The 27,366-nt window shown below is 41.2% G+C and overlaps 1 protein-coding gene across 3 annotated transcripts; it reads right to left on the bottom strand.

The window, feature by feature from the left end:
* Positions 1-156: 156 nt before the first annotated feature.
* Positions 157-17,881, bottom strand: gdf3 (growth differentiation factor 3). Of its 3 annotated transcripts, XM_084394026.1 has the most exons (4): positions 17,759-17,881; positions 3,728-3,874; positions 2,464-2,661; positions 157-1,163 (listed from the first exon to the last, which is right to left on the bottom strand). In XM_084394026.1, the coding sequence occupies exons 2-4, from the start codon at positions 3,753-3,755 to the stop codon at positions 346-348; spliced, it is 1,044 nt and encodes a 347-aa protein (XP_084250152.1). In that variant the 5' UTR covers positions 3,756-3,874; positions 17,759-17,881; the 3' UTR covers positions 157-345. The 3 variants fall into 3 exon arrangements, with proteins under 3 accessions (XP_084250152.1, XP_084250153.1, XP_084250151.1); XM_084394027.1 differs by lacking the exons at positions 3,728-3,874; positions 17,759-17,881 and adding an exon at positions 2,762-2,929; XM_084394025.1 differs by lacking the exons at positions 3,728-3,874; positions 17,759-17,881 and having other exon boundaries at positions 2,464-2,753.
* Between the last annotated feature and the right edge of the window lie 9,485 nt (positions 17,882-27,366).

Genomic DNA, 27,366 nt, shown 5'->3' with positions numbered 1-27,366 from the left:
TTGCAAAGTCCGCCAAAAAATTATAATTTAACACTAGGAATTTAATTTGTCCTTGTAATATGGATATTTCAAACAGATTCCAATCCAGGTCTAATACATCATTAAACATGAACATTCCTCTAATCTAATATATTAAAAACCACTTAAACCATATTTGATGGAAAAAAAGCAATTTATTATAAAATGAAGTTTATTTTGAACACATATGTCACAGCTCCGTCTGCCCTCATCCACATTCTCCCATAATGTCCTCCATGTCTAAAAACCTCCACATTATCATTGTTAATTAACTCTAAAACATCATAACCTTTTAATCAATGTTTGAGAAAGATGTTTAAAATGAGTTCATCTGCATCCACACTCATCCACCACCATATCTTCATAATGTCGAAGAACCACATTGTCGTTGTTGTCGTAGTAGAGCATGGAGATGGGGGAGAGTTTGATGGGAACGCAGCAGGGCTGAGGCGTTCCTTTAGGGTCGAACGAGTGCACCAGCGTCTGCAGGATGGCGTGATTGGTCCCGTTCAAACTCTCGCTCAGAGGGAACGGACACTCGCCGTGGCAGTAATTGGCTAAGTATCCTTGAGGAGCAATGATCCAGTCCTGCCAGCCCACGTCTTTAAAGTCAATGTAAAGCCTCCTGGGTTTGCACACGTTACTGGGGGTCACGGGTAAGTAATACGCCGCGCTCCTCTTTCTCCTGGACCTGCACTGAAGTGGGTTCAGCGACACCACCAGCAGAGACGTGTGCATCTCCGGGAACTGCACGCTCTTCACGTACGCATGCTCCTGAAGCATGTTGCTCAGATGCGTGAGCTGCATCTCAAGCTGCATCCCGTAGTTCTTCCCAGGTTTCCTCCAGGATTCAGCCAGGTCTGTCAGATTGACCAGCACTGACCCGTGCGCACCCGACCCGAGAGACTGAGACTGGAGTAATCTACGGCTGGACTCGGGACTCACTCCCTTCAGCGTGGTCCTTAAAACCCTGTACAGGTCCACGCTGAAAACACGCTGTCCCAGGTGAGCCAGGTCCTGTATGAACTTCATCTCCAGCTGCGCGAAGGAGAGTTGCTCAACATCCTCCAGCACCGACATGTTGAAAAACAGATGCTTTCGCTCACAGTTAAAGCAGTGGACGGCCGGAGCGGAGATCACACTACCTGTTTGGGGTACATAAGGGTTAACATAGGGTTTCATGTGGTAACATAAGGGTTCTTATTATGGACAAGACACCCCCGATGAATAGAGAAAACAATAATCACCACACTTATAGGAAAAGATTCTGTATATGGAACCCTAAAGGTTTGGGGTTCCATATATAGAACCTTTCATGGACCCTTTGGTGGATTTACTTTTAATTCATTTAATAAATATATAAATTAAATAGCTCATAAACATACTTTATCACTAGAAACATTTGAAATAACCTGTTAAACATGAAAGCATTATGCAATAATTTAAGACATTTCCCCTTATATAGAACCTTTTTGCCATAAAGTGTTCTTTAAAATTGAGTTGAGAATCCTAGAGTTCTATATAGAATTCCGTTGAACCTTTTTTTTTCCCTGAGCGTACTTTCCCAGTTGACTGGTTCCATTAAGAACTGCAAACATTTTTTGTATGCAAGTTGTGTTTATGATATGCAACTGAGGCATTATCTAATTAAACACCCACTAATTTGCATATATTTCCATAACAGAAATCTGAACACTGGAGGACACCAGGTTCAAAACTGCTTTTTTATTGTGATATTAGAGACAGGTTTTTACAGAGGGGATTTTTTGCTCTGTAAATCAGAAAATACTGTCAACAGCAGGGGGAAAACATGTTCACCATGTTTTTATGAATGAAGTGTTCTATCAAAGCAAGTGAATGATATACTACTAACAAACCCCTCAGTAAAAACATTCAGAATAGATAGGAATAAAACTGTACATTTTGGTGCATGTACAGGAGAAGAAAAAACTCACAGCCTTTAAAGATATGTATTGTAATTGAAACCTACAGACACAGATAAAGTACAGTAAAATAAACACTTAAAAGTATATTTTGGATTTATTTTTCTTTCTATTAGTCTGAAAGGCATATAACAGCCTAAAATCTCAAAACTGACCAGTACCTGTGGTGTTATTTCTATAAAAGGGTTTTGTCAAAACTTGATTAACACAATAATGCTTAATGATGTCCAACCACCTAATGATGTCACTTCCTGGAGAATCAAGTCATAAGTTTTACAATTTTTGTCTGTAAAAAAGATTTCACAGAAAACTAACATGGAAAGAACTAAACCGATTGCAATGATTCCCAAGAAAACTTTTTAGAGAACGGGACAATAAAACCGACGGCATAACTTAAGGGGTGAATTCTGAATCAATTCACTTTGGTTTAATTCTGAAAACTGCCCCCAAAAAACTAACACATGATTTAACATAAGGTTGACCCAAATCCTCAAGGCCTCACCTTGGTCCTGGATGAACCTCACGATGTTACCTCGGACGCCGTACTCGGACACCACGCATGGGTCAGTGTGTGACGTCCAGGTGCTCTTCTTGAAGATCTTCCACAGCAGAGAGGGAACCGGAGCCTGATGGGACGGTTTCGGTCGACTTGAGAGACCCATGGAGCTTAAAAACAGCTTTTCTTGCACGTTAACATTTTCTGTGTTTATAAAAGCAGGAGAACAGAGACTTAACATTAAAAACAGGACACTGAGACTCACACACACCATCATTAACATGAGCAGGACAGTCAAACAGACCTCACGGCCCGGACTGAGACTTTAAACAGCTGATCAGCTTCAGATGGCCAGACCAGTGAAGATTAACACCTGTGAGCTGATTGGAGGAGATAACGACAGGACTGATAGATTGTGGGGGTGATGTCATTGATATGCAAATTAGTTACAATGCCTTTGATGTTTATAAGGGATCAGATTGAGATACTGCATAGATTTCATAGATTTTATTGAATTTTATTGAATTGAATTGTATTTTTTATTTATTTTCAGTAAAAACAAGGAAAAAGCAAAAAAAAAAAAATAATATGTAAACAACATTCTGACAATGCAGTTTTTATATATTTAACACACTAACACACACACACACACAAGGGCGTAGATTTGGTTTGAACATTGGGGGGGTTGAAGTTTGGGTATGCCTCCTTTTCATGTGATCATGGTATAAATATTGGGGGGGTTGTAATGCATAGATTTAAATATTGGGGGGTTATGTCCCCCCCAACCCCCCCACAAATTATGCCCCTGCACACACACAATACAAAAAAGTACCATGGTATTACCATGTTTTTGTTTTTTTGTAACTGTACCATGAAAATACCATGGTAGTATTTAAATTACCCTTGTACATACTAAGGTACTTAAATGTGTGATAATGTGATCATTTGTATGTATATCATGGTATACATAAATACAAACTTTCACAATATAGCACAAGTCAGATAAATATGAAAAAGAAAAGGAAAATATAAAAGACTAAACAAATTATGTGACTTTTAACAACTGATTAATGAGTTATTGTGTTTCATCCAATTTAGGATTTGCAATTTGATGTGTAATTTAATAATCAACTCCTAATCCCCAATCTAAAAGACACAAAAGTCGATTACAGAGAAATAAAATCAGCTCAGATCATTATCATTTTATCTTGAAGTATTTGATGAGAAATCTTTGTGATGCTGGATTTATGATCAGAAATAATTTCCCCACTCATCAGACAGCAACACTGCAGCATCATTCCTGTTCTTCATCAGACACATTCCTGCAGTCATCGGTGAAGACGAAACACAATCGACTGATCCATCAGGCTGTCACTGATAACTGAACTCTGGGCCGGCGCTCCATCTGCTCAACTGACTGAAAAACAGAGACCAAACAAACAACAATACAAAACAACAAAATAAAAATGGAGCAGTGAGCTGTGAACAGAGGCAAAAACAAAACACAAAACAAAAATGGGCTATGAGCCGTGAACAGAGGCAAAACAAAACAGAAAAAAAAAAAAAAAATTGGACTAGTGAGCCGTGAACACAGACAAAACAAAACAAAACAAAACAAAAAAATAAAACAAAACAAAAATGGGCTAGTAAGCCATGAACACAGACAAAACAAAACATCTAAACAAAACAAAAATGGAGCAGTGAGCTGTGAACATAGACCAAACAAAACAACTAAACAAAACAAAAATGGAGCAGTGAGCCGTGAACAGAGACAAAACAAAACAACTAAACAAAACAAAAATGGGCTAGTAAGCCATGAACACAGACAAAACAAAACATCTAAACAAAACAAAAATGGGCTAGTAAGCCATGAACACAGACAAAACAAAACATCTAAACAAAACAAAAATGGAGCAGTGAGCCGTGAACATAGACCAAACAAAACAACTAAACAAAACAAAAATGGAGCAGTGAGCCGTGAACAGAGACAAAACAAAACAACAAAACAAAACAAAAATGGGCTAGTAAGCCATGAACACAGACAAAACAAAACATCTAAACAAAACAAAAATGGGCTAGTAAGCCATGAACACAGACAAAACAAAACATCTAAACAAAACAAAAATGGAGCAGTGAGCCGTGAACATAGACCAAACAAAACAACTAAACAAAACAAAAATGGAGCAGTGAGCCGTGAACAGAGACAAAACAAAACAACTAAACAAAACAAAAATGGGCTAGTAAGCCATGAACACAGACAAAACAAAACATCTAAACAAAACAAAAATGGGCTAGTAAGCCATGAACACAGACAAAACAAAACATCTAAACAAAACAAAAATGGAGCAGTGAGCCGTGAACATAGACCAAACAAAACAACTAAACAAAACAAAAATGGAGCAGTGAGCCGTGAACAGAGACAAAACAAAACAACAAAACAAAACAAAAATGGGCTAGTAAGCCATGAACACAGACAAAACAAAACATCTAAACAAAACAAAAATGGGCTAGTAAGCCATGAACACAGACAAAACAAAACATCTAAACAAAACAAAAATGGAGCAGTGAGCCGTGAACATAGACCAAACAAAACAAAAAACCAACAAAACAAAAATGGGCTAGCGCAAAACAAAACCAAAAAAACAACAAAATACAACAAAACAAAAATGGGCTAGTGAGCCGTGACCAGAAACAAAACAAAACACAAAAATAAAATAAAACAAAATTGGGCTAGTGAGCCGTGAACAGAGAAAAATAAATAAATAAAATAAAAAATGGAAATAAAATGTCAAGCTTTGGTAAAATATGATTATTATTATCGTAAGAATCACAATCACAAGAATTATAATTATAATAATAATTTTACAAAAATAAAATAAAATAACAAATTAAAATATGGGAATGAAATGTCAAGCTTTGGAAATGTTTATTTCCAAAAAAAGATGATGATGATTATTATTAACAACAATAATAATATATTTATTTACAAAATAAAGTACAATCAATATTGGAGTGAAATGTCCAGCTTTGGAAGTATTTATTTACAAAAAGAAAAGATGATGATTATTATTACTGTTATTCTTTACTAATCATAATAATAATCATTCTTATATTTACCCAAATTTTACCAAAAAACATATTTAATTAGTATTTAAATATATTTAATACAAATATATATGGGAATGAAATAGGTTTTGTAAACTGACAATATTTATAAATATATAATATATATTTTCAGAATTTTTTTTATACAAATAAATAAATATAAATATAGCAAAAGTTGCTGCTTACCTTTTGGAATAGCCTTTGCGTGCCAATGATAAGGCTTTAGAAAACAGCATATATCTCAAAATCTACACGCTGCAATTGTTAAAAAACACATATATGCTAAAAACATGACATGCAAAATGCTAATGTTGAAGAAACAGTTTCTAGCACGGTGTGAGGTTACAGTGCTAGCATTGTGACTGGAAACACAATAGTGTGTGTGGTCTAGTCAGGATATGAAATACGGCCGTTTGAATAACATGACATTGTGTTCACCCCTTCATTCATCACAAACACACGTTGTGCTCTGAGGTTTCCCTCCTGATCTTCAGTTTCACACACACAGGACACGGAGAATATTCCTCAAACTGATGTAAGGATCACCGTCATGATGTTGTTCAAATCTCATGTTTCACTTGATATGGAAATATATTCTGTGTAATGGGGAATTTGAGCGAATTAAGCCACAGAAAGCTCATCTTTCACTGTTTACCTTCCCCTTCAAATTATGACTGTCACCCACATCTCCCTAGAGGTCAAGTATGAGTTATACTGAAGCTCATATTATCCGCCTTTTCACCTTTCTGAAGCACATCTATATATAAATACATCTATATATGTATATACATATATATATATATATTTATGTGTTTATATATATTGTGTGTATATTTGTTTATATTTTTATATTTTCTGTTTTTACTTTAAGTTGTAGTCATTTTGTTTGAGTATTTTTGTCTTTTCTGTCTATATTTTAAATGCATTTTCTAGTTTTTGAAACATTTTAATTCATTAGTTCAAGTTTATTTATTTTAGTACATCACATTAAACTAGATGAAAATGTTGACAACTGGCTGAAAGAAATGTAAGTTAAAGGGTCAGTTCACCCAAAAATTTAAATTCTGTCAGTAATTACTCTCCCTCATGTTGTTCCAACCCCGTAAGACTTTCGTTCATCTTCGGGACACAAATTAAGATATTTTTGATTAAATCTGAGAGCTGTCTCACTCCTCCATAGGCTTCTATGTAATTGAAACTTGCCGGCCCAGAAAAGTTAGTAAAGACATCGTTAAAATAGTCCAAGTGACTACAGAGGCTCAACCTTAAAGGGGTGGTTGATTATGATTTGACTTTTCTAACTTTAGTTAGTGTGTAATGTTGCTGTTTGAGCATAAACAACATCTGCAAAGTTACGACGCAAAGTTCAGAGCAAAGGAAGATATTTGCTTTTAAAGAAATAGCTTTTTAAGGAACGGCTGGTAGACACTACACGACATTCCTCCCGGGTTAGTGACATCACCAACCCTAAAATGTACATAAACCATGCCCCCGGAACATAGATTATATTTATAGATTATCAAGACAGAATATGCTAATCAATGACTAGAAGATAACTACACATAAGCTACATAAATTCATCAACTAACCATTCAGAAATGTCCTGTTGCTTCTACATGTTGTCACTTCTTCTTGAGTCTCTCCATCATTGTCTGACTCCGGTTTGAACATAAAAGGCTAAAAGTTTTTGAAATGTTCAGTGTGTGTCTGTGTGAGCTAAAAGGACACAAGCCGTTGAAGCTCCGCCCCCTGTGCCGGGAGCAGCAGCTCATTTGCATTTAAAGGGACAGACAGAAAAACTGTGCGTTTTTGCTCACCCTCAAAAAGTGACAAATTTAAAATGCTATATAAAAATATCTGTGGGGTATTTTGAGCTAAAACTTCACACACACACTCTGGGGACATCAGAGACTTATTTTACATCTTGTGAAAAGGGCATTATACCACCCCTTTAAGTTTATCAAGCGACGAGAATACTTTTTGTGCGCAAAAACAAAACAAAAATAACGACTTCTTCAGTGTGGGCCTCTGAGTGAGTTCACGAGAGCAACACGACGCATGCGTGAGAACTGAGAAGAGGACGCTCACGATCATTTGATGGGAAAGTGTGAAAGGTAAGTCATTAATTTTGCGCCAATGGTAAGGCACTTTTACGTTTTCTCGTTGGTTCTTATGATTCGGACATCCAGCAAATGCACACTACCATTTTAAACACTACATCGAGTCCCATCTGCGTCACCTTCTCAGTTCTGCCAGAAAGACTCGGGAGACAGAATGATGTAACAAAGCACTAATTTATTGACAGCCAAGCAAGCAATTATTTATAAGGCGGGGCGCAGGCGACCCCCGGGAGGTATGGACAGGACTATCCTGGTGGTGGAGGTCAAGTCAAGTCAAGTCACCTTTATTCATATAGCACTTTTTAAAATACAGATTGTATCAAAGCAGCTTCACATTGATAACATGAAAATAATACAACAAAGTTTGTTTCTAGAAGAAAATTGCGTCATCGTCCACACTAAGTAAGGCAGATCAATAATATTGTTGAATATTAAATGTCCCCAACTGTGTATGATTATGATCCAGGCAGCATTACAGGTCAGAAGTCAGACTGGTTGTGTCGATGAGGCCTTCACAGGGCTGATGAGGCTGACAGGTAATTGTTTGCGTCAGCATCTGCGAACTCAAACATGTGTAAGTACCAATCTTTTATACAGCAAGTATTAGGACATGATTGGATATATGAGAAGGTAATAAATGACGTAGTAATTAAGGCCCTGTCCCAAATGGCGCACTTCATGTGGACTTTCAGTCTCGTGGACTTAAAATGCGCGTGCTCGCTGAGTCTACGAGTCCGTAGGCCGTCCCATTCAGCATTTTAATGCTCTGAAGTGCGCTCAGCAGCGCCCCCTTTGTACCCTTGAAGCGGTCCCGCATAGATGCAGGCTCCACACACTTTAACTACCCAGGAATCCTTGCGAAAGGCCAATCAGACAACGGATGGGAGGAGATTTCACTCACGGATAATTGTTAACATGGCTGAGAAGAAAATATTACGGTTTTTATGACCTAGATGTACATTTTACCAGTTGTTACCTACAGTTTATACAAACATTATGGTCATCGAGCAGTGGTTGATGTCTCAAACATAATAATAGCGCGTTGAATAATACGATCGCATTACAATTCATTAAATAAATAGAACCGAATGTCAGGGCTTTACTGAGTCATATGTGACCATGGTATGAATATTGAAATCTGTAAATTCATCTGAAACGCATGCACATTTTCATTATGTGTTAAAATTGTAATCTTAGTTCAAATGGAACATTATGTATTATTATGTACAACTGTATACATCATTTAAATAAGCATGATGTATCTTGTCTAATGCCCAGGTGGCATGCACAATATCAAAATATAGAACTGTAAAATTAGGCTGTGTAGTTGACATGGAGATCGAGTCTGTCCCAAAAATACCTCTCAGTGTGAACCTCGTGGACTCGCGCCAAGGGCCCTATAGGTCTGCACTACATGACGTCACCAAAGTGTGGACTATGAGGAAGTCCACAAGTCCAGAGTGTGCCATCTGGGACAGGGCCAATGTCTTCCTGGCAGAACTTATGCTAAAGCTTTCATTTCTCGCGCATGCGTCGCGGCTCTCGTGAACTCACTCAGAGAAACACACAGAAGAAAATGGGGGGTTTTGCGCACAAAAAGTATTCTCGTCGCTTGATAAACTTAAGGTTGAGCCACTGTAGTCACTTGGACTATTTTAACGATGTCTTTACTAACATTTCTGGACCAGCAGATATCGATTACAGAGAAGCCAATAGAGGAGTGAGACAGCTCTCAGATTTCATCAGAAATATCTTAATATGTGTTTTGAAGATGAATGAAAGTCTTACGGGGTTGGACAACATGAGGGAGAGTAATTACTGACAGAATTTACATTTTTGGGTGAATAACCCTTTAAAGTAAAAATAAAGTTTTTTATATGTATATATATTTTAAGTTTTTAAGTAAATAATTTATGATTTTAGTTTAATTTAAATATAATAATAATAATGCCATGTTATGAAGGATTTGCTGAACACTATTTTTCTAAATAACAGTACAATAAACATTTCCAATAGTATTGTCACATGACCATCATGATGCATGTTTAATTCAGCAAACGTCAAAGATGATTTCAGAAATAAATACTTAGAATAAATACTCCACATTTTTATCCAATCGTAAAATGTCTTTAGGCAGTTTTATCAACTAATGAGTTTGGAAGAAGTGGGCTTGATATTGGTTATGTTCGAAATGGAAGACTAGTGAACTGAATAGTGCACAGTATATACTGTATCCTGGCTGCTATTTTCTAAAAAAATCATATGTTAAACAATACTAAAGTTATTCAAAGACGGTGCACTCATATTACTTATGAATGGGAAGTATAAAAGATAATTAAATAAAAGAGCCACAGTTCATGTCCGATTCTGTTGTTAATTTGAAATATGTTATTTTATTGTGAATCCGGAAAGTTTTTGATATTTTAGGATTTCCCCATTCAAGCAGATAGGACTTGCCCATGCAAAAACAGACTTTGAAAGAGACTATGACAATAAACAATATGCAAATATGAAGGCTACTAAATGTAGCTTTGTCCATTGTTGACACATGATCTCTTTACTGTATTACATGCATGTGTGCATCCATCATCTCTGAAATAAGTACTATTTTGTAGTATTTAAATACTATTTTGTATGAATATAATATATATATTTATATATATATATATATATATATATATATATATATATATATATATATCGTTCTTGACCTATTATGCTTTATACGTAGCTGATTCGTTTTTGTTTCATAATTGACTATTTCTGAAACATGGACACACTGTTATTGAACTGAATTTGAATGAAAGTGAACTGTCTTCTGCTTATAGCTGAATTAAACTCATTTCATCAGTGAATCTTTAGTTATTGAACAGAACTGAATCGACACTGAACGTACTCGGTTACTAACGTAACCTCTGTTCTCTCTAGAGAGGGAACGAGTATTGCGTAAGCTAGCTTACGCTGCGGGAAAGTCTCCTTTCACGAGATACTGAAGCCAAAAATTATCCTAATTTTTTAAACTTTGTCAACGCAGTGCGGCAGCCTGCAGACCTAGGGCAAGCGAATCGCGTGCCCATTGGCTGCTCTGCGGCAACTGCAGCAGCCTATGGCTGAGCCTTGCGCGTGACGTCACGTCCAATGAGCGCGCTTGGCGCGCTTAGTGCGTCACAGCCCGTCATTAGGGGTGTGGCTTAGAGTATATAAGCAAGGAACAGAGGCTGCTTCGCTGGTTTCTGTCGCATGAAGCGAAAATGAGCTCGTGGCGAGAGCACGGCGGGTTACGCAATACTCGTTCCCTCTCTAGAGAGAACAGAGGTTACGTTAGTAACCGAGTACGTTCTCTTACGAGAGGTTCTCTCGTATTGCGTAAGCTAGCTTACGCTGCGGGAACACCTTTGTCAACGCCGTGCGCGCGCCCAGCATCCTGAATGAATCCCGTGGGAAGCCCAGGGAACGCGAAACGGAGCTGGGCGGCCAGATACCACAGTACACAAGCACATAATATGGGGCAGGGAGCGGCACAGCCGGTCCAACTAACACTTCCATATAGTGTAGCTCAACCAGTAGAGCTAAATCAGCAGCGTAGCCCGCGCACAGACAGTGGGCTGGCTTACGCGAGACTTAGACTGATAGCACTTTGGCCTGCAAAGCGGGAACTTCCAGGTTGTAAAACCTAACAAATGTGGAGGGGGAGGCCCAGCCCGCCGCTGCACAAATGTCATGAATGGGAATCCCACTGGACCACGCCCACGATGAGGCCATGCCTCTGGTGGAGTGTGCCCGAATGCCCAAGGGGCACTGCAGGTTTTTAGATGCGTAAGCAGCTGCGATAGCATCGACTATCCATCTGGACAGAGTGTGTTTCGAGGCGGCGAGACCCTTGGTGCGCCCGCCAAACGAAACAAAAAGCTGCTCTGAACGCCTGAAGGCGGCGGAGCGCGAAATATAGCTTCTCAGCGCCCTAACTGGGCAGAGGAGGTGACTATCTGCCTCGCAGCCAGTAGTCGGCAGGGCTGAGAGGGAAATGACCTGCGCTCTGAAGGGAGTGCCCAAAATTTTTGGGACGTACCCATGCCTCGGTCTGAGAATAACTTTAGAGTCATTAGGTCCGAACTCGAGGCACGCAGCGTTAGTGGATAACGCGTGAAGGTCTCCCACACGTTTTACTGAAGACAGTGCTATCAGAAAAACGGTTTTGAGCGTGAGGTATTTCATATCCACAGTTTCTAAAGGTTCAAAGGGATGTGCTTTCAGTGCGTCTAAGACCAGTGAAAGATCCCACATAGGAACCGAAGGGGGTCGCGGGGGGTTCATCCTCCTCGCTCCTCTAAGGAAGCGGATGACCAACTCGTTCCTTCCTAATGCGCGGCCCGGCTCTGACACAGAGAGCGCTGAAATGGCCGCGACATAGACTTTGAGCGTGGAGGGGGACCTGCCCGCGTCCAGTAGCTCTTGAAGGAAACACAATACTTGCGAGACCCCACATGTCTGTGGATTGAGCCCTTTGGTAGTGCACCATTTGTTAAACACAGACCATTTAGACGTGTAGAGCCGCCTCGTGGAGGGGGCTCTAGATTGTATGATCGTGTTCATCACCCCTTCTGGTAGATCAGCATGTAGTTGTTGAGGCTCCACGCATGCAGAGACCAGTGCTCTGGGTGGGGATGCCAAATCGAGCCGCGGGCTTGAGAGAGAAGGTCTCTCCGCACCGGAATCGGCCAGGGGGCTGAGTCTGCCAATTGTATGAGTTCCGGGAACCAAGCTTGGTTCTCCCAGAACGGGGCTATGAGGAGCACTGTGTGGCGCGCTTTCCTGACTCTCTCGATGACCTGAGGCAGCAGAGAGACTGGCGGAAACGCATATAGCGGGCCGCTGGGCCAAGACTGGGCCAGCGCGTCCTCGCTCTTTGAAAAGAACGCTGGGCAGTGTGCGTTGTCTATTGACGCAAAGAGGTCGACTTTCGCTCTGCCAAAGCGGCGCCACAGCGACTGGACTGTTTGAGGGTGTAGAGACCACTCCCCAGGGGGAACGTTGTCCCTGGACAGTCTGTCGGGGCCCTCGTTCAGATGGCCAGGCACATGCGATGCTCTCAGAGAGCGCAGAGAGTGCTGAGCCCATACGAGGAGGCGTTCCGTCAGGGCGCAGAGTTGCTTTGATCTGACACCGCCCTGGCGGTTCACATAGGCCACTACTGAAGTGTTGTCCGTGCGGACTAGAACATGGTGACCACGGAGGAAAGGGAGGAAGTGCATGAGCGCTTTCTCGACCGCGAGCATCTCTAGACAGTTTATGTGTAGGAGATTCTCCTGGTCTGACCAGTGGCCAAAGACCGGTCTGCCTTCGAAGAGCGCTCCCCAACCTAGGTTGGACGCGTCTGTAGAGACAACTTTCCGGTGTGAGACCACTCCCATATTCACTCCCGTGTGATACCATTCGGCTGCTAGCCAGGGCTGCAGGGCTGAGACACAGACCTGAGTCACTCTGATTAGCGAGCCGCCGGTCGCCCAGGCTCGATGGGATACGCGCGTTCTCAGCCAGCGTTGAAGCGGGCGCATGCGCAGTAAACCCAACTGAAGCACTGCTGCAGCTGAGGCCATATGCCCCAGAATGCGCTGAAATGCCTTCAGGGGAACCCGGTTGCCTTCTTTGAAGGATGCAGCGAGGCGCTGGATGCGGCGCGCGCGCTGCTCCGTCAATCTGGCCGTCATCGCCACCGAGTCCAGTTCTATTCCGAGAAAGGAAATCGACTGCCGGGGCGAGAGCGAGCTCTTTGTCCAGTTGACCGCTAGACCCAAAACCTCCAGGTGGTCGAGTAGCGCTGTTCTGTGAGACATAAGTTCTGTCTCTGACTGCGCTAGAACGAGCCAATCGTCCAAGTAGTTCAGAATTCGCATTCCCTGACTCCTCAGGGGAGCGAGAGCCGTGTCCATGCATTTCGTAAATGTACGGGGTGCTAAAGACAGGCCGAACGGCAGGACTGTGTATTGATAAGCTCGACCGTCGAAGGCGAATCTCAAAAATGGCCTGTGACGGGGAGTTATCTGGATCTGGAAATAAGCGTCCTTCAGATCGAGAGAGATAAACCAGTCTCCTGGGCGAATTTGCGCGAGGATCTGTCTGGTTGTAATCATCCTGAACGGCCGTCTCATGAGGGCTTTGTTCAGATGTCTCAGATCTAAAATAGGTCTTAATGCTCCGTCCTTCTTGGGAACGAGGAAGTAACGGCTGTAAAAGCCTGACTCGCTCAGAGAAGGATGCACCTGTTCTATGGCCCCTTTTCGCAGCAGCTTTGTTATCTCTGCTTGAAGCAGATGTGCTGTTTCCAAACTCACTTTCGTTTCCGTCTGCGCTAGAAAGCGCGGAGGGCGACGAGCAAATTGGAGCGAATAACCGTGTCTTATGGTGTTGAGCACCCATTCTGACGCGCCCTGAATAGCCTCCCATGCTTTTGCATGCATAGCTAGGGGTCGAATGGTCTCTGGGTTCAGATCGCCGCGTTGCGCGGGATGGGGAACCTGTATCAGAGAAGACGGGGCGGCGCGCGCGCCGCCGATGCTCGGACACGAGGGCAGAAGAACAGGGCTGGCCGACTGTGCAGAATTTAGTAGCTCGATCTCGGACGATGGAGCGTGAACTGCTGTCAAACAACCCAGGCGCGAGGGCGGCGTGGGGATTATGGTGTCTGAAAGTGGGCGCGCGTGCTCGTGAGCTGGCGCGGGATATGCACTTATGACACGGCCAGTGTTTGGGGGCTTTATGAGGTTTGCAACCTGTCTGGCAGAGCGGGCAGTGGGCAGGTGTGAGCACAGGGCTGTGGGCACATTTCCTACACTTGATGCTCGAGCGGAAAGTTTCCGCTTTAAGAGATAGCGCTCTGGACGCGTTGCCATGGGAACCTGGTCTGTGTGAGGCAGTGAGCACACGGGAGTGGGCACTTTTTCTACACTTAAAACCCCTGCGGCTTGAGCCGTAACAATTTGAGGTAACTGAGTGACAGAGCGAGCAGCGAGTAGTTGTGAGCACGGAAGTGTGGGCACTTTTACTACATTTAGTGCTCGAGCGGTGTGAGGCCGCTTTATGAGAGAGCGCTCTGGGCGCGTTACCATGGGGATTGCACTTGTGTGAAGCAGTGAGCACATGGGTGTGGGCACATTTTCTACACTTAAAGCACTTATACTCTTTTTGAGATTTATCTGGGTCGCCGTGAAAACGGCGTTTGTGTGCAGGCGAGCGAGTGTAATTACTGGCTCGTTGGCTGCGGTGTGTGCTGCTGCAGTAGCCTGAACATAGGGGACTGACAGAGCTGTGCGTTTTGATGGCGGTCCGGCCGTAGCGGGACTCAACCATCTTTTCCTCCTTGCGGATGCTAGGAGGACTTCGCGGGCTCGGGCTTCAACGCGATCTTGGACCGCGGGCCCCGTGGGGGCGGCGGTCTGTGACGGCTGGTCGAGCGCGACCTGGGGCGATTGCCCTGGCGCCGCTGCGAAGCGTTGGGGGGCCTGGAAGAGCGCTGGTTAGAGCTGCGCACAGGAGGCTGAGTTTGAGGGCGGCCTGTGGCTGAGCTCGAACGGCGGGGCAGGAAGAGGTCCATCGCCTGCGACGCCTTCTGTACCTCAGAGAACCGATCCACAATTCCGCTGACCGCAGGGCCAAAGAGGCCGGTGGGCGAGAGTGGTGCGTTCAGAAACACAGCGCGCTCTGACTCACTCATGTCCGCGAGCGTCAACCATAGATGTCTGTCGATGACGGTGAGCGCGGCCATGGATCTGCCGATGGCTTGAGCAGCGGTCTTGGTAGCGCGCAGCGCGAGATCCGTAGCGCTGCGGAGATCGGTAAAGGCAGACTGATCCGAGCCCTTCTCGTCCAGTTCACGGAGGAGGTCGGCTTGAAGGATCTGAAGAATAGCCATTGAGTGCAGGGCGGAAGCAGCCTGGCCGGAGGCGGCGAAGCGCGGCCGGCGAGAGCTGAAGTGGTCCTGCAGGCTTTAGACGGCAGGGCAGACTTTGAGCGCCATCTAGCAGACGGCGGGCAAAGGTGCGTTGCCACAGCATCCTCAACGGCGGGGATGCCGTTATAGCCGTTCTCGGCGGCTCCGTCCACCTGGGAGAGAGCCGAGGAGACTGGCGAGCGGAGTCTGGTGGAGAACGGAGCGTTCCAGGACTTAGAGAGCTCGGCGTGGAGCTCAGGCAGGAAGGGTGCTGACCTAGAGGCAGGCGCAGGGCGGCGGCTAGGCAGAAAAAACCCGTCAAGGCGATTGGGCTCCGGCTCCTTAGGTGGAGACCAATCCAGTCCCATTCTCTCGACCGCTAAAGTGAGGAGGCGGAGAAGCTCCGCGTCAACACTAGCGCGGGTTCGAGAAGACTCCAGAGTAGAGGGGGCGGAGCGGTGAGAGCCCGACCACTCCTCGCTGTCAGACGCGAGCAGAGAGCAGCTGTCAGCGGCATCATCTGCATCATCCCCCAGGGCGACGGCAGTGCGGGCAGTGGCCGGCCGCTGCGCGTCGGAGAAGGGTGGGGGGGAAGGAGAGAGCGAGGCTCGCGGGAGAGGTTCCGGCGAGCGCTCAGCTGTAGCGTCCAGTTCCGGCGGCCTTTGAGAGCGACGCTTTTTCTTTCGTGGCCCGGAAGAAGCGGCCGGGGAAGATGGAGTGTCTTCGAATTTAGCGAGTCGAGCCCGTAGGGTCGACATCGGTAAATCTTCACACTGTTCGCAGCCGCCCTCGGAGAGAGCGCGAACAGCGTGGTCAAAACCCAGGCAGAGAGCGCACAGCACGTGGCGGTCTCCGTCGCTGAGCGAGGCTCTGCACGAGCCACAGGATGTGCGAGGCATTTGAAACAACGCCTCGCGCTCTTTTAGATGCAAGTGTGTCGCGGCGGACACACACACACACAAAACAGAGCAGAAAAAGGATATAAGTGCCGGATGGCGCAGCAGGCAGGGAAGGCTGAAGGCGGCGAGCGGCCGGCGTCCTCAGGCTGAGATCCTCGGCGTGCTGGTCGCTGGATTCAACGGCGGCTTCCTCGGAGATCAGCGATGCGAAGAGCTTCGCTGAAGAGACAGAAATCAGCGAAGCAGCCTCTGTTCCTTGCTTATATACTCTAAGCCACACCCCTAATGACGGGCTGTGACGCACTAAGCGCGCCAAGCGCGCTCATTGGACGTGACGTCACGCGCAAGGCTCAGCCATAGGCTGCTGCAGTTGCCGCAGAGCAGCCAATGGGCACGCGATTCGCTTGCCCTAGGTCTGCAGGCTGCCGCACTGCGTTGACAAAGTTTAAAAAATTAGGATAATTTTTGGCTTCAGTATCTCGTGAAAGGAGACTTTCCCGCAGCGTAAGCTAGCTTACGCAATACGAGAGAACCTCTCGTAAGAGAACTGACTTCAGCTGAATGACGACACTTTTATCTTGTTAGAGCTGCTTTACAGCAGAACTGAATTCATTTTGCATCACTGAATTATTATTTTCCAGTTTATCACTGTAAAGCTGCTTTGAAACAATCTGTATTGTATAAAACGCTATAGAAATTAGACTTGACCTATGACATATATGAATGCTGGATTACTACTTGCTTGCAAAAATATTAGTAAGTATGCATTCTGAACATATACGCATCTCTATTACCAACCACCACCATATGAAACCCGAGACCTGCAATGAAAGTAAAGACAAGACATAAGCTCAGTGAAATGACAGTATAAATAAGTATTGGTCATGCATCTGAGTATTACAACAGACTCGAGTATTTGATGCAGGAGTTAACCACAGAAACTCCAGCTGGCGAGAACCAAAACTGAGATGTTTCACTGTACGATCTTCAGTTTCTGAATGTTTTAATGTTTCATCGGTTTCGCCAGGTGGGCGTAGAGGCGACTGTACATCAGTTTTTTACGTGCTCAGGAATATTCCTCTTCAGCGTGTCTGTCTCCTTCACATAATTACAGACTGAAGCTGTTCTAGACGTTACATCAATGCCACAAACAATCATCTGGTGTCTGGCCCCTCGCTGGGTCATCTGTGAGCTGGATGAAGAAGATAACAACCTTTATCACACACACCATGATGCAGCGTTTAGCTTACCGGTGGAAGACGGCAATGGGTGGTTGCTGGAAAGACCCAAAATCATTCCTAATCATTCCTTCCCGGTGTTTTGATGCGATGAAGACGCACATTTGGCTGTTTACAGGTCTGCTTACAGATTAGTTCATGAGAGAAGTCACATAAGCAGTGCTTGATTTCTGAACATTATGATTCATAAGAAGGTTTGCTGCAGGTGCTTCCTGTTGAAACAATATTTTAGAATCAAAATAAATAGATTCAAGATATTTTTTTCACAACCACTCTAAAATAAGTGCATGGTTTCAGATGAAAAATTCTGTAAAATAATAAACTAAAATGACTCTATAACCAATGATTGTGCTAATGTCAGTGACAAGTAATATCTTATTTGTTCATTAGATTTACATGCCAAGTACAGTAAGTTACATGTAGCATGTGCTAAACTAGCTGTTGATTATAACATGTAAGATTAAAGGGTTCCAGCACAACTTAAGTCAAAACTTAATTTAAGCCATTTGTAATATACTCATATATATATAATATAAATATAATAATACACACACACATACACATACACACACACATATACATATATATATATATATATGGGGAGAACAAGTATTTGATACACTGCCGATTTTGCAGGTTTTCCCACTTACAAAGCATGTAGAAGTCTGTAATTTTTATCATAGGTACTCTTCAACTGTGAGTGACGGAATCTAAAACAAAAATCCAGAAAATCACATTGTATGATTTTTAAGTAATTAATTTGGATTTTATTGCATGACATAAGTATTTGATACATCAGAAAAGCAGAACTTAATAAGCAAAAAGCTAATTAATATTTGGTACAGAAACCTTTGTTTGCAATTACAGAAATCATACGTTTTCTGTAGTTCTTGACCAGGTTTGCACACACTGCAGCAGGGATTTTGGCCCCCTCCTCCATACAGATCTTCTCCAGATCCTTCAGGTTTCGGGGCTGTCGCTGGGCAATACGGACTTTCAGCTCCCTCCAAAGATTTTCTATTGGGTTCAGGTCTGGAGACTGGCTAGGCCACACCAGGACCTTGAGATGCTTCTTACGAAGCCACTCCTTATTTGACCTGGCTGTGTGTTTCGGGTCGTTGTCATGCTGGAAGACCCAGCCACGACCCATCTACAATGCTCTTACTGAGGGAAGGAGGTTGTTGGCCAAGATCTCGCGATACATGGCCCCATCCATCCTCCCCTCAATACGGTGCAGTCGTCCTGTCCCCTTTGCAGAAAAGCATCCCCAAAGGTTGATGTTTCCACCTCCATGCTTCACGGTTGGGATGGTGTTCTTGGGGTTGTACTCATCCTTCTTCTTCCTCCAAACACGGCGAGTGGAGTTTAGACCAAAAAGCTCTATTTTTGTCTCATCAGACCACATGACCTTCTCCCATTCCTCCTCTGGATCATCCAGATGGTCACTGGCAAACTTCAGACGGACATGGACATGCGCTGGCTTGAGCAGGAGGACCTTGCGTGCCCTGCAGGATTTTAATCCATGACGGCGTAGTGTGTTACTAATGGTTTTCTTTGAGACTGTGGTCCCAGCTCTCTTCAGGTCATTGATCAGGTCCTGCCGTGTAGTTCTGGGCTGATCCCTCACCTTCCTCATGATCATTGATGCCCCACGAGGTGAGATCTTGCATGGTACCCCAGACCGAGGGAGATTGACCGTCATCTTGAACTTCTTCCATTTTCTAATAATTGCGCCAACAGTTGTTGCCTTCTTACCAAGCTGCTTGCCTATTGTCCTGTAGCCCATCCCAGCCTTGTGCAGGTCTACAATTTTATCCCTGATGTCCTTACACAGCTCTCTGGTCTTGGCCATTGTGGAGAGGTTGGAGTCTGTTTGATTGAGTGTGTGGACAGGTGTCTTTTATACAGGTAACGAGTTCAAACAGGTGCAGTTAATACAGGTAATGAGTGGAGAACAGGAGGGCTTCTTAAAGAAAAACTAACAGGTCTGTGAGAGCCGGAATTCTTACTGGTTGGTAGGTGATCAAATACTTATGTCATGCAATAACATGCAAATGAATTACTTAAAAATCATACAATGTGATTTTCTGGATTTTAGTTTTAGATTCCGTCACTCACAGTTAAAGTGTACCTATGATAAAAATTACAGACTTCTACATGCTTTGTAAGTAGGAAAACCTGCAAAATCAGCAGTGTATCAAATACTTGTTCTCCCCACTGTATTATATAAACAAACTTTTATGTTAGATGTGATTAATTGATTTGACAGCACATTTTGCATGTCAGTTATTTGAAATTGTAAATATTTCAAATTATTACAAAAATAAAAAAAATATATATATTTTTAAATAAATGCAACCTTGGTGAGCAGAAGAGACTTATTTTAATTTTAACTTTATTTAAAAAATCTTACCAATCCCAAACTTTTGAACGGCAGTGTTAGCTTACATATATAAATATATATATATATATATATTTTTTGTGTGTGTGCATATACTACAAATAATTAAGTTCATCTAACTCAATGTACATTGTTGGTTGAACAATTTCAAATTAAGTTGTCATAACAAAAAAGATTGATGCAAACTTGAGCGATAACAGTTTTTTAAAAAGTGTACTCAGTTTCACTCAATTACAACATAAAAATGTTCACTCTTTTATATTTTCATAACATGGCATTTACTGAACAAATAACCCATATGTGGATTTCATAAGAAAATGGATCCTTCCTCTAAAATAACACAGAAGCTTTTTGCAAACATTCATTCAACCTGATACACAAAAATGACAACGATATTGTTCTATCATCTTGAACCATCTGGAGTCTCATACAGAATCTCATACAACAGTTTGTTGTGTTGACAGCTCGCCTGACAGGATTTACAGCGTTTATTAATAATTCAGTGATGAAGAGGAACCGGTGAAAAGCAGCAGTTATCACTTTATCTGTGAGCGGCCTTCAGAACATCACACGTGTGTGTGTGTGTGTGTGTGTGTCTCCTCTGGCTGTTTAACTGACCCAGACCACCATGAGCCGAATCCCATCGACAAAAACCTTCCTCTCAACCTGTCCCTAGAGGCCTGAAACCCTCATGAAGACCTGCTGAACATATGTCATGCTCTATTGAACTTATTGCCTTTGTACTTAAACTTAAAAATGAATATCTTATTGTTAGAAATAAAATGTGTAAAAGCAACACTATTGACCTACACATCTTTAGTGACTGGTGTAATTGTGTTGGTCGAGTGACTAATACAAAACTAGAAATAAAAATATTTTTGTTTGGATTAATATTTTATATCATCCGCCACATGGTTTTGTTTAAACATACCTTCTTGAAGCTCAAACAACAGCAAGGTCATGGGTTTGATTCCCAGGGAATACATGTGGAGTGGAGTGGAGGAGAGAGATCCGACCACATTGGAGTGGCTTCCAATCCGACATTCAGGAGGCTCTGTTTCTGATGGACAGGGTAAATCCAGTTTGTTTATTCTAAATAGTTCATGACTGTTTCAGGAAGCACGGAAGGGAGGGGGAGGGAGCGGGATGAGGAGGAGGGAGGGTCGAGCTAGCCTCCGTTTTGTTTGACAATACTTCGAACGTCAACATGAAGTGACGTCACCCAACATCGCTTAAAGCACCTTTAAATATTCATAGACATACATAATTTATGAGTGACTTTACAGTTACAGTGCATTGTATATGTATATATTTACCAGCTTGTGAGTTCTCTGGGAATCAAACCCATAACCTTGCTGTTGTGAACGATAAGCTCAACCAATCAAGTTACAGAAACCCTACAAAAGGAAAAAAAAAGATAAAAAATCAAGTAAATATAAGAACAAATACAGGCGTCATTTAGAGTTAAGAACCCCAACATATACATATATATATATATAAGACCAATAGTGATATGGCAAAATTAGTTAGCAAGATATCATTAAAATCCTGTTTTTCTACACAAAATCACACAGGTATTATGCATGTTTCTGATTGGTTAGCTCATTGTACTCTACTGTAAATGCACACTAGGTTGTTTTACGCTGCATTATACCCTGCACTAATTCAGAGAAGATCTTTTCTGCTGTTAGTATTGTGGGTAAGGGATCTTTATTTCGGCACGCTGGCACAGACGACGGACTGTCAATGTGTGTGACATTGATCTCTGTGGCTTGAGCTCGGCCTGACCAGTGGAATTTTGTGGATTTCAGTGCAACTTCCATTTTTAGTCATTCACCAGGAGTTTAGCTTTTCTACAACAGTCTCAGCATCTAAATCTGGATTATTAACTATCATCATTTTATATACATTTTTCAAACTATGCTGTAAAGGCAGTATACTATGTGTAGTATGCTAGGCGGTTACTTACCTCTTATCTGTGATCCTCTGGTCTAGATATGGCTCAGGTCCTTCAATGTGCACCTCAGGGTTATTGGAGGAAACTAAAACTAAAGCTAAACCAGAAAAAAAAGAAGAAAAAAAAAGAAAAAAAGTTACGTATTTTATTTCAGCTAGGTGCCAATGAGACATTTCTCACTTTTATTTTGTTTTACTTGATGCACTAAAATAACTAAAACTGAAACAAAAATGTTTATATTTATATATATTACTAGAACTCAAATAAAACTGACTGAAATTAATGTAAAAATAATAAAATAATTTTAAAATGAGAAATTTTGCTTTAGCAACTAATATAAACATTATTTATTATTTTTATGTATTATTATTTTAGTCAACTAAAACCAGAAAAAAAATATATATATATTTTGTAACTTGAAATAAAACAAACATTGACTGAAATAAACTAAACAAAAAAATTACTTACATATTTTATTTCAGTTAGTTTGATGTATTTCAACTAACTTGTTATACTAAAATAACTAATAAAAAATATATAGAAATTTTAAAAACTAATAAAAATGATAAAAACACACAAAATGATTAAAACTAACTTAAATTAACATAGAAAATGTAAAAACTAATTAAAAATATTATTAATAACACTGGTGCATCTTTGGGATTTTGTTTGGTTCAGCAGGTGAAAAAAATGCATTTGATCACTGTAAGTAAAAGCACATCTTTATCATTAAGCATGAGCAACGGTTGTAGTGATGCTCGCCTTAGGAAACACATGACTAATAATGACACAGTATTTCTCCTGGATAGAGCAGCTCGAGCTCTGGTCTTCTCATTAAACCGGACAGATGTTTTCCTGTGGTTGCTGTTTAGTAGGAAATGATCATGATGATTGTGGCTACTGCTAAGAGCATCACTGTGTGTGAATTTGTCATAGATTTGCATCCGCTAAAAACTGGAATTTCCTGCTCTTAAAGGAAAATAAGCCAGATTTAATGGCATCCAAGCATGCATGGAGCCCATAATGTGCAATGTCCTAAAATGACATGCAGTTATTAAAGAGATACTTTCGGTTTTGCCATTTCTTATCAAAATAAATCCCCGTTCCTGATAAACCGCATGAAGTGTCTAAAAGCCCTTGCAGCAAAAGTCCTGCCTATTTTTTATGCAACAAATTATAACTTTTATCTGTTCAATAAACAGTTGAAATAATGTCTAAATAACCCCATGCAATCTATTGTAATTATATTTTTCTTATATATACACTGGAATAATCTTTCTAAAATTTAATCTTAAAATTTCAAAATGAAATGTATGTATGAAATAAATATACACTGCAGGATAAGTTATTGGTTATTTTTTTCATATATATATATATATATATATCATATTGAGATCTCATATTTTTCTTATATATACATACATTATATATATATATATATATATATATATATATATATATATCTCATATCTCATATATATATATATATATATATATACATACAGTGGGTACGGAAAGTATTCAGACCCCCTTAAATTTTTCACTCTTTGTTAAATTGCAGCCATTTGCTAAAATCATTTAAGTTCATTTTTTTTCCTCATTATTGTACATACAGCACCCCATATTGACAGAAAAACACAGAATTGTTGACATTTTTGCACATTTATTAAAAAAGAAAAACTGAAATATCACATGGTCCTAAGTATTCAGACCCTTTGCTGTGACACTCATATATTTAACTCAGGTGCTGTCCATTTCTTCTGATCATCATGGTTCTACACCTTCATTTGTGTCCAGCTGTGTTTGATAATACTGATTGGACTTGATTAGGAAAGCCACACACCTGTCTATATAAGACCTTACGGCTCACAGTGCATGTCAGAGCAAATGAGAATCATGAGGTCAAAGGAACTGCCTGAAGAGCTCAGAGACAGAATTGTGGCAAGGCACAGATCTGGCCAAGGTTACAAAAAAAATTCTGCTGCACTTAAGGTTCCTAAGAGCACAGTGGCCTCCATAATCCTTAAATGGAAGACGTTTGGGACGACCAGAACCCTTCCTAGAGCTGGCCGTCCGGCCAAACTGAGCTATCGGGGGAGAAGAGCCTTGGTAAGAGAGGTGAAGAAGAACCCAAAGATCACTGTGGCTGAGCTCCAGAGATGCAGTCGGGAGATGGGAGAAAGTTGTAGTAAGTCAACCATCACTGCAGCCATCCACCAGTCGGGGCTTTATGGCAGAGTGGCCCGACGGAAGCCTCTCCTCAGTGCAAGACACATGAAAGCACACCTGAAGGACTCCAAGATGGTGATAAATAAGATTCTCTGGTCTGATGAGACCAAGATAGAACTTTTTGGCCTTAATTCTAAGCGGTATGTGTGGAGAAAACCAGGCACTGCTCATCACCTGTCCAATAAAGTCTCAACAGTGAAGCATGGTGGTGGCAGCATCATGCTGTGGGGGTGTTTTTCAGCTGCAGGGACAGGACGACTGGTTGCAATCGAGGGAAAGATGAATGCGGCCAAGTACAGGGATATCCTGGACGAAGACCTTCTCCAGAGTGCTCTGGACCTCAGACTGGGACGAAGGTTCACCTTCCAACAAGACAATGACCCTAAGCACACAGCTAAAATAACGAAGGAGTGGCTTCACAACAACTCCGTGACTGTTCTTGAATGGCCCAGCCAGAGCCCTGACTTAAACCCAATTGAGCATCTCTGGAGAGACCTGAAAATGGCTGTCCACCAACGTTTACCATCCAACCTGACAGAACTGGAGAGGATCTGCAAGGAGGAATGGCAGAGGATACCCAAATCCAGGTGTGAAGAACTTGTTGCATCTTTCCCAAAAAGACTCATGGCTGTATTAGATCAAAAGGGTGCTTCTACTAAATACTGAGCAAAGGGTCTGAATACTTAGGACCATGTGATATTTCAGTTTTGCTTTTTTAATAAATGTGCAAAAATGTAAACAATTCTGTGTTTTCTGTCAATATGGGGTGCTGTGTGTACAATAATGAGGAAAAAAAAAGAACTTAAATGATTTTAGCAAATGGCTGCAATATAACAAAGAGTGAAAAATGTAAGGGGGTCTGAATACTTTCCGTACCCACTGTATATATATCTCATATCACATATATATATATATATATATATATATATATATATATATATATATATATAATCTTTCTAAAATTGTATCTATAAAAAAAAAAAAAAAAAAAAAAAAATTCGAACATTTCAAAATGTAATGTATGTATGAAATAAATATACACTGCAGGAAAGAAAACAGGTACATATGTACATGTATTATGTATAATATATATAGAGACACATTTTTTTTATAAATACAAACTTTAAGATGCGATTAATCCTGATTAATGGACTTGACAGCACTAATATTCACACACACACACACACACACACACACACACACTTTCAGTTTAATCATTTCTCATCATAAAGGACACTTCCCCTTTCCTGCGAAACCACATGCAGAGTCTAAAAGTGCCCGACACTTGCAGCAAAAGTCCTGCCTAGTTTTCTGTGCAGTAAATTATAATTATTATCTGTTTCAAAGGCTTTCAAAGAGCAGGAGGTTAATGAGTCACAGAGCGCTTTCATGTGGTCGAAGCGTCCCGTCCTAAACACACGGTGTTGGGCTCACACACTCTCTGCTGTATCTGGGTCCGGCGCAACAGAAAAGCATTGCAAACATTCCCTTCTAATTGTACACTTGTTGTCTTCAAAGGACAGAAGCTGTAGTCTAGATTCATGGAATCTGGGATACAACAATAAGCCACACATCCGTCCAGCCCAAAGCCGCAGGCTATTTAAAGATAAAGTAGGCTGTACTTTTTTGCCACTAAATGAAGCACCCACCCTTCCGCCGCGCTACATATTGGAAACAGATGCCGTCGGTTGTGATGCTCAGCTAATTTTTGTGGATTGTGTGTGTGTTTTTTTTTTTTTTTTTTTTTTTGCTCGATCTAGATTTCTTCGTGATCACGTATGGTCACCACTTTATAAAGGCATTTATCAAAATTCATTTATGACACACTTTGGCACTGATATACAGCGCAACTAGACTCACCAATCAGATTTGCAAAAATAATGACTGTTTTCAAACAGGTTGTCACTAGTCCCGCCCCCAAACTCTCGCCATTGGTCAATGTTACTCTTTTAGCCAAAGCTTTCAGTGGTTAAAAAAAATAACACACTTTACCTTTAACAAACATGACTTGATTAACACAGTTTGAATGCCACTATTTTCTTACATCTATTGTCCTTCCACTGACTAAGGCATGGTCAGACTGTAGCTGAATAATTAAAAAATGTTTATAAATGAAGCATCTTCACTAACAATCATTATGAATTAAAGAAACACACCATTGGACGTGAAACAACAGCAATATGATTAAAAATCATTGTTCAATAAATAGTTAAACTAAACCCCCAAAAAAGCACAAAATATATATTTGATATTTTTAGACATTAAAATACAGGAATATATATATCAGGAAAATATATATTTAAATTATATTTTATTTATTTGATATTCATTGATAATATCTATTTAAAATCAATTATAGTTATTTATCTATCCTGATAGATAGAATATATAATAAGTTTATATATATTTTTATAACTTCAGTTTGGAAAAGATAACATATAGTGAATGTGTGTGTATACAGTATATATATATATGTGTGTGTGTGTATGTATATATATATATATATATATATATACACATTCACTATATGTTATCTTTTCCTATATATATATATATATATATATATATATATATATATAATTATTATTTTTTTTACTTTTTTTTCCATTTTTTTTGGGCAAATAATAATAATCAGATTAAACCATGCGTCCTCCAATAATATAATTCATTACTCTAATTGTAGGCTGTTGATTGCCATTTTACAAGGGCTTTGAACGCAGCTCATCCAATAAGAATGAAGGATCAAGCAAACTCTCCCTTTAACATGAATTAAAAACATCAGTCTGAAACGCATGACTGATCCGTCTATCAGCACATCCATTACGCTGCCAACTTTGCATTTCTCTTTAATCTGAGCTGACAGTGTAAGATCAATTATTTCCCGTTTTGCGGCGTGTTTGATGTGCTCAGCTGTGTTGTGGTCTTGGCTACTGTGAGACGCTCCTACTTACTCACTTATACCATCATTATTGCATCTGCTCTGTATTTAAAGACCTCCAGCTCAATGTTTTGACAACTTTATGGCCACACTTA

This window comes from Rutilus rutilus, assembly GCF_951802725.1.
Source record: "Rutilus rutilus genome assembly, chromosome: 21".
Taxonomy (NCBI): domain Eukaryota; kingdom Metazoa; phylum Chordata; class Actinopteri; order Cypriniformes; family Leuciscidae; genus Rutilus; species Rutilus rutilus.
Note: the sequence above shows the minus strand (reverse complement) of the source record. Positions and strands in the feature narration are given on the sequence as shown.

Coding starts and splice junctions, on each gene's coding strand:
- gdf3 (XM_084394025.1), bottom strand. CDS start 2,740: ATGTTAATGATGGTGTGTGTGAGTCTCAGTGTCCTGTTTTTAATGTTA. Junction 1,164..2,463: donor GAGGTTCATCCAGGACCAAG/GTGAGGCCTTGA, acceptor TACCCCAAACAG/GTAGTGTGATCTCCGCTCCG.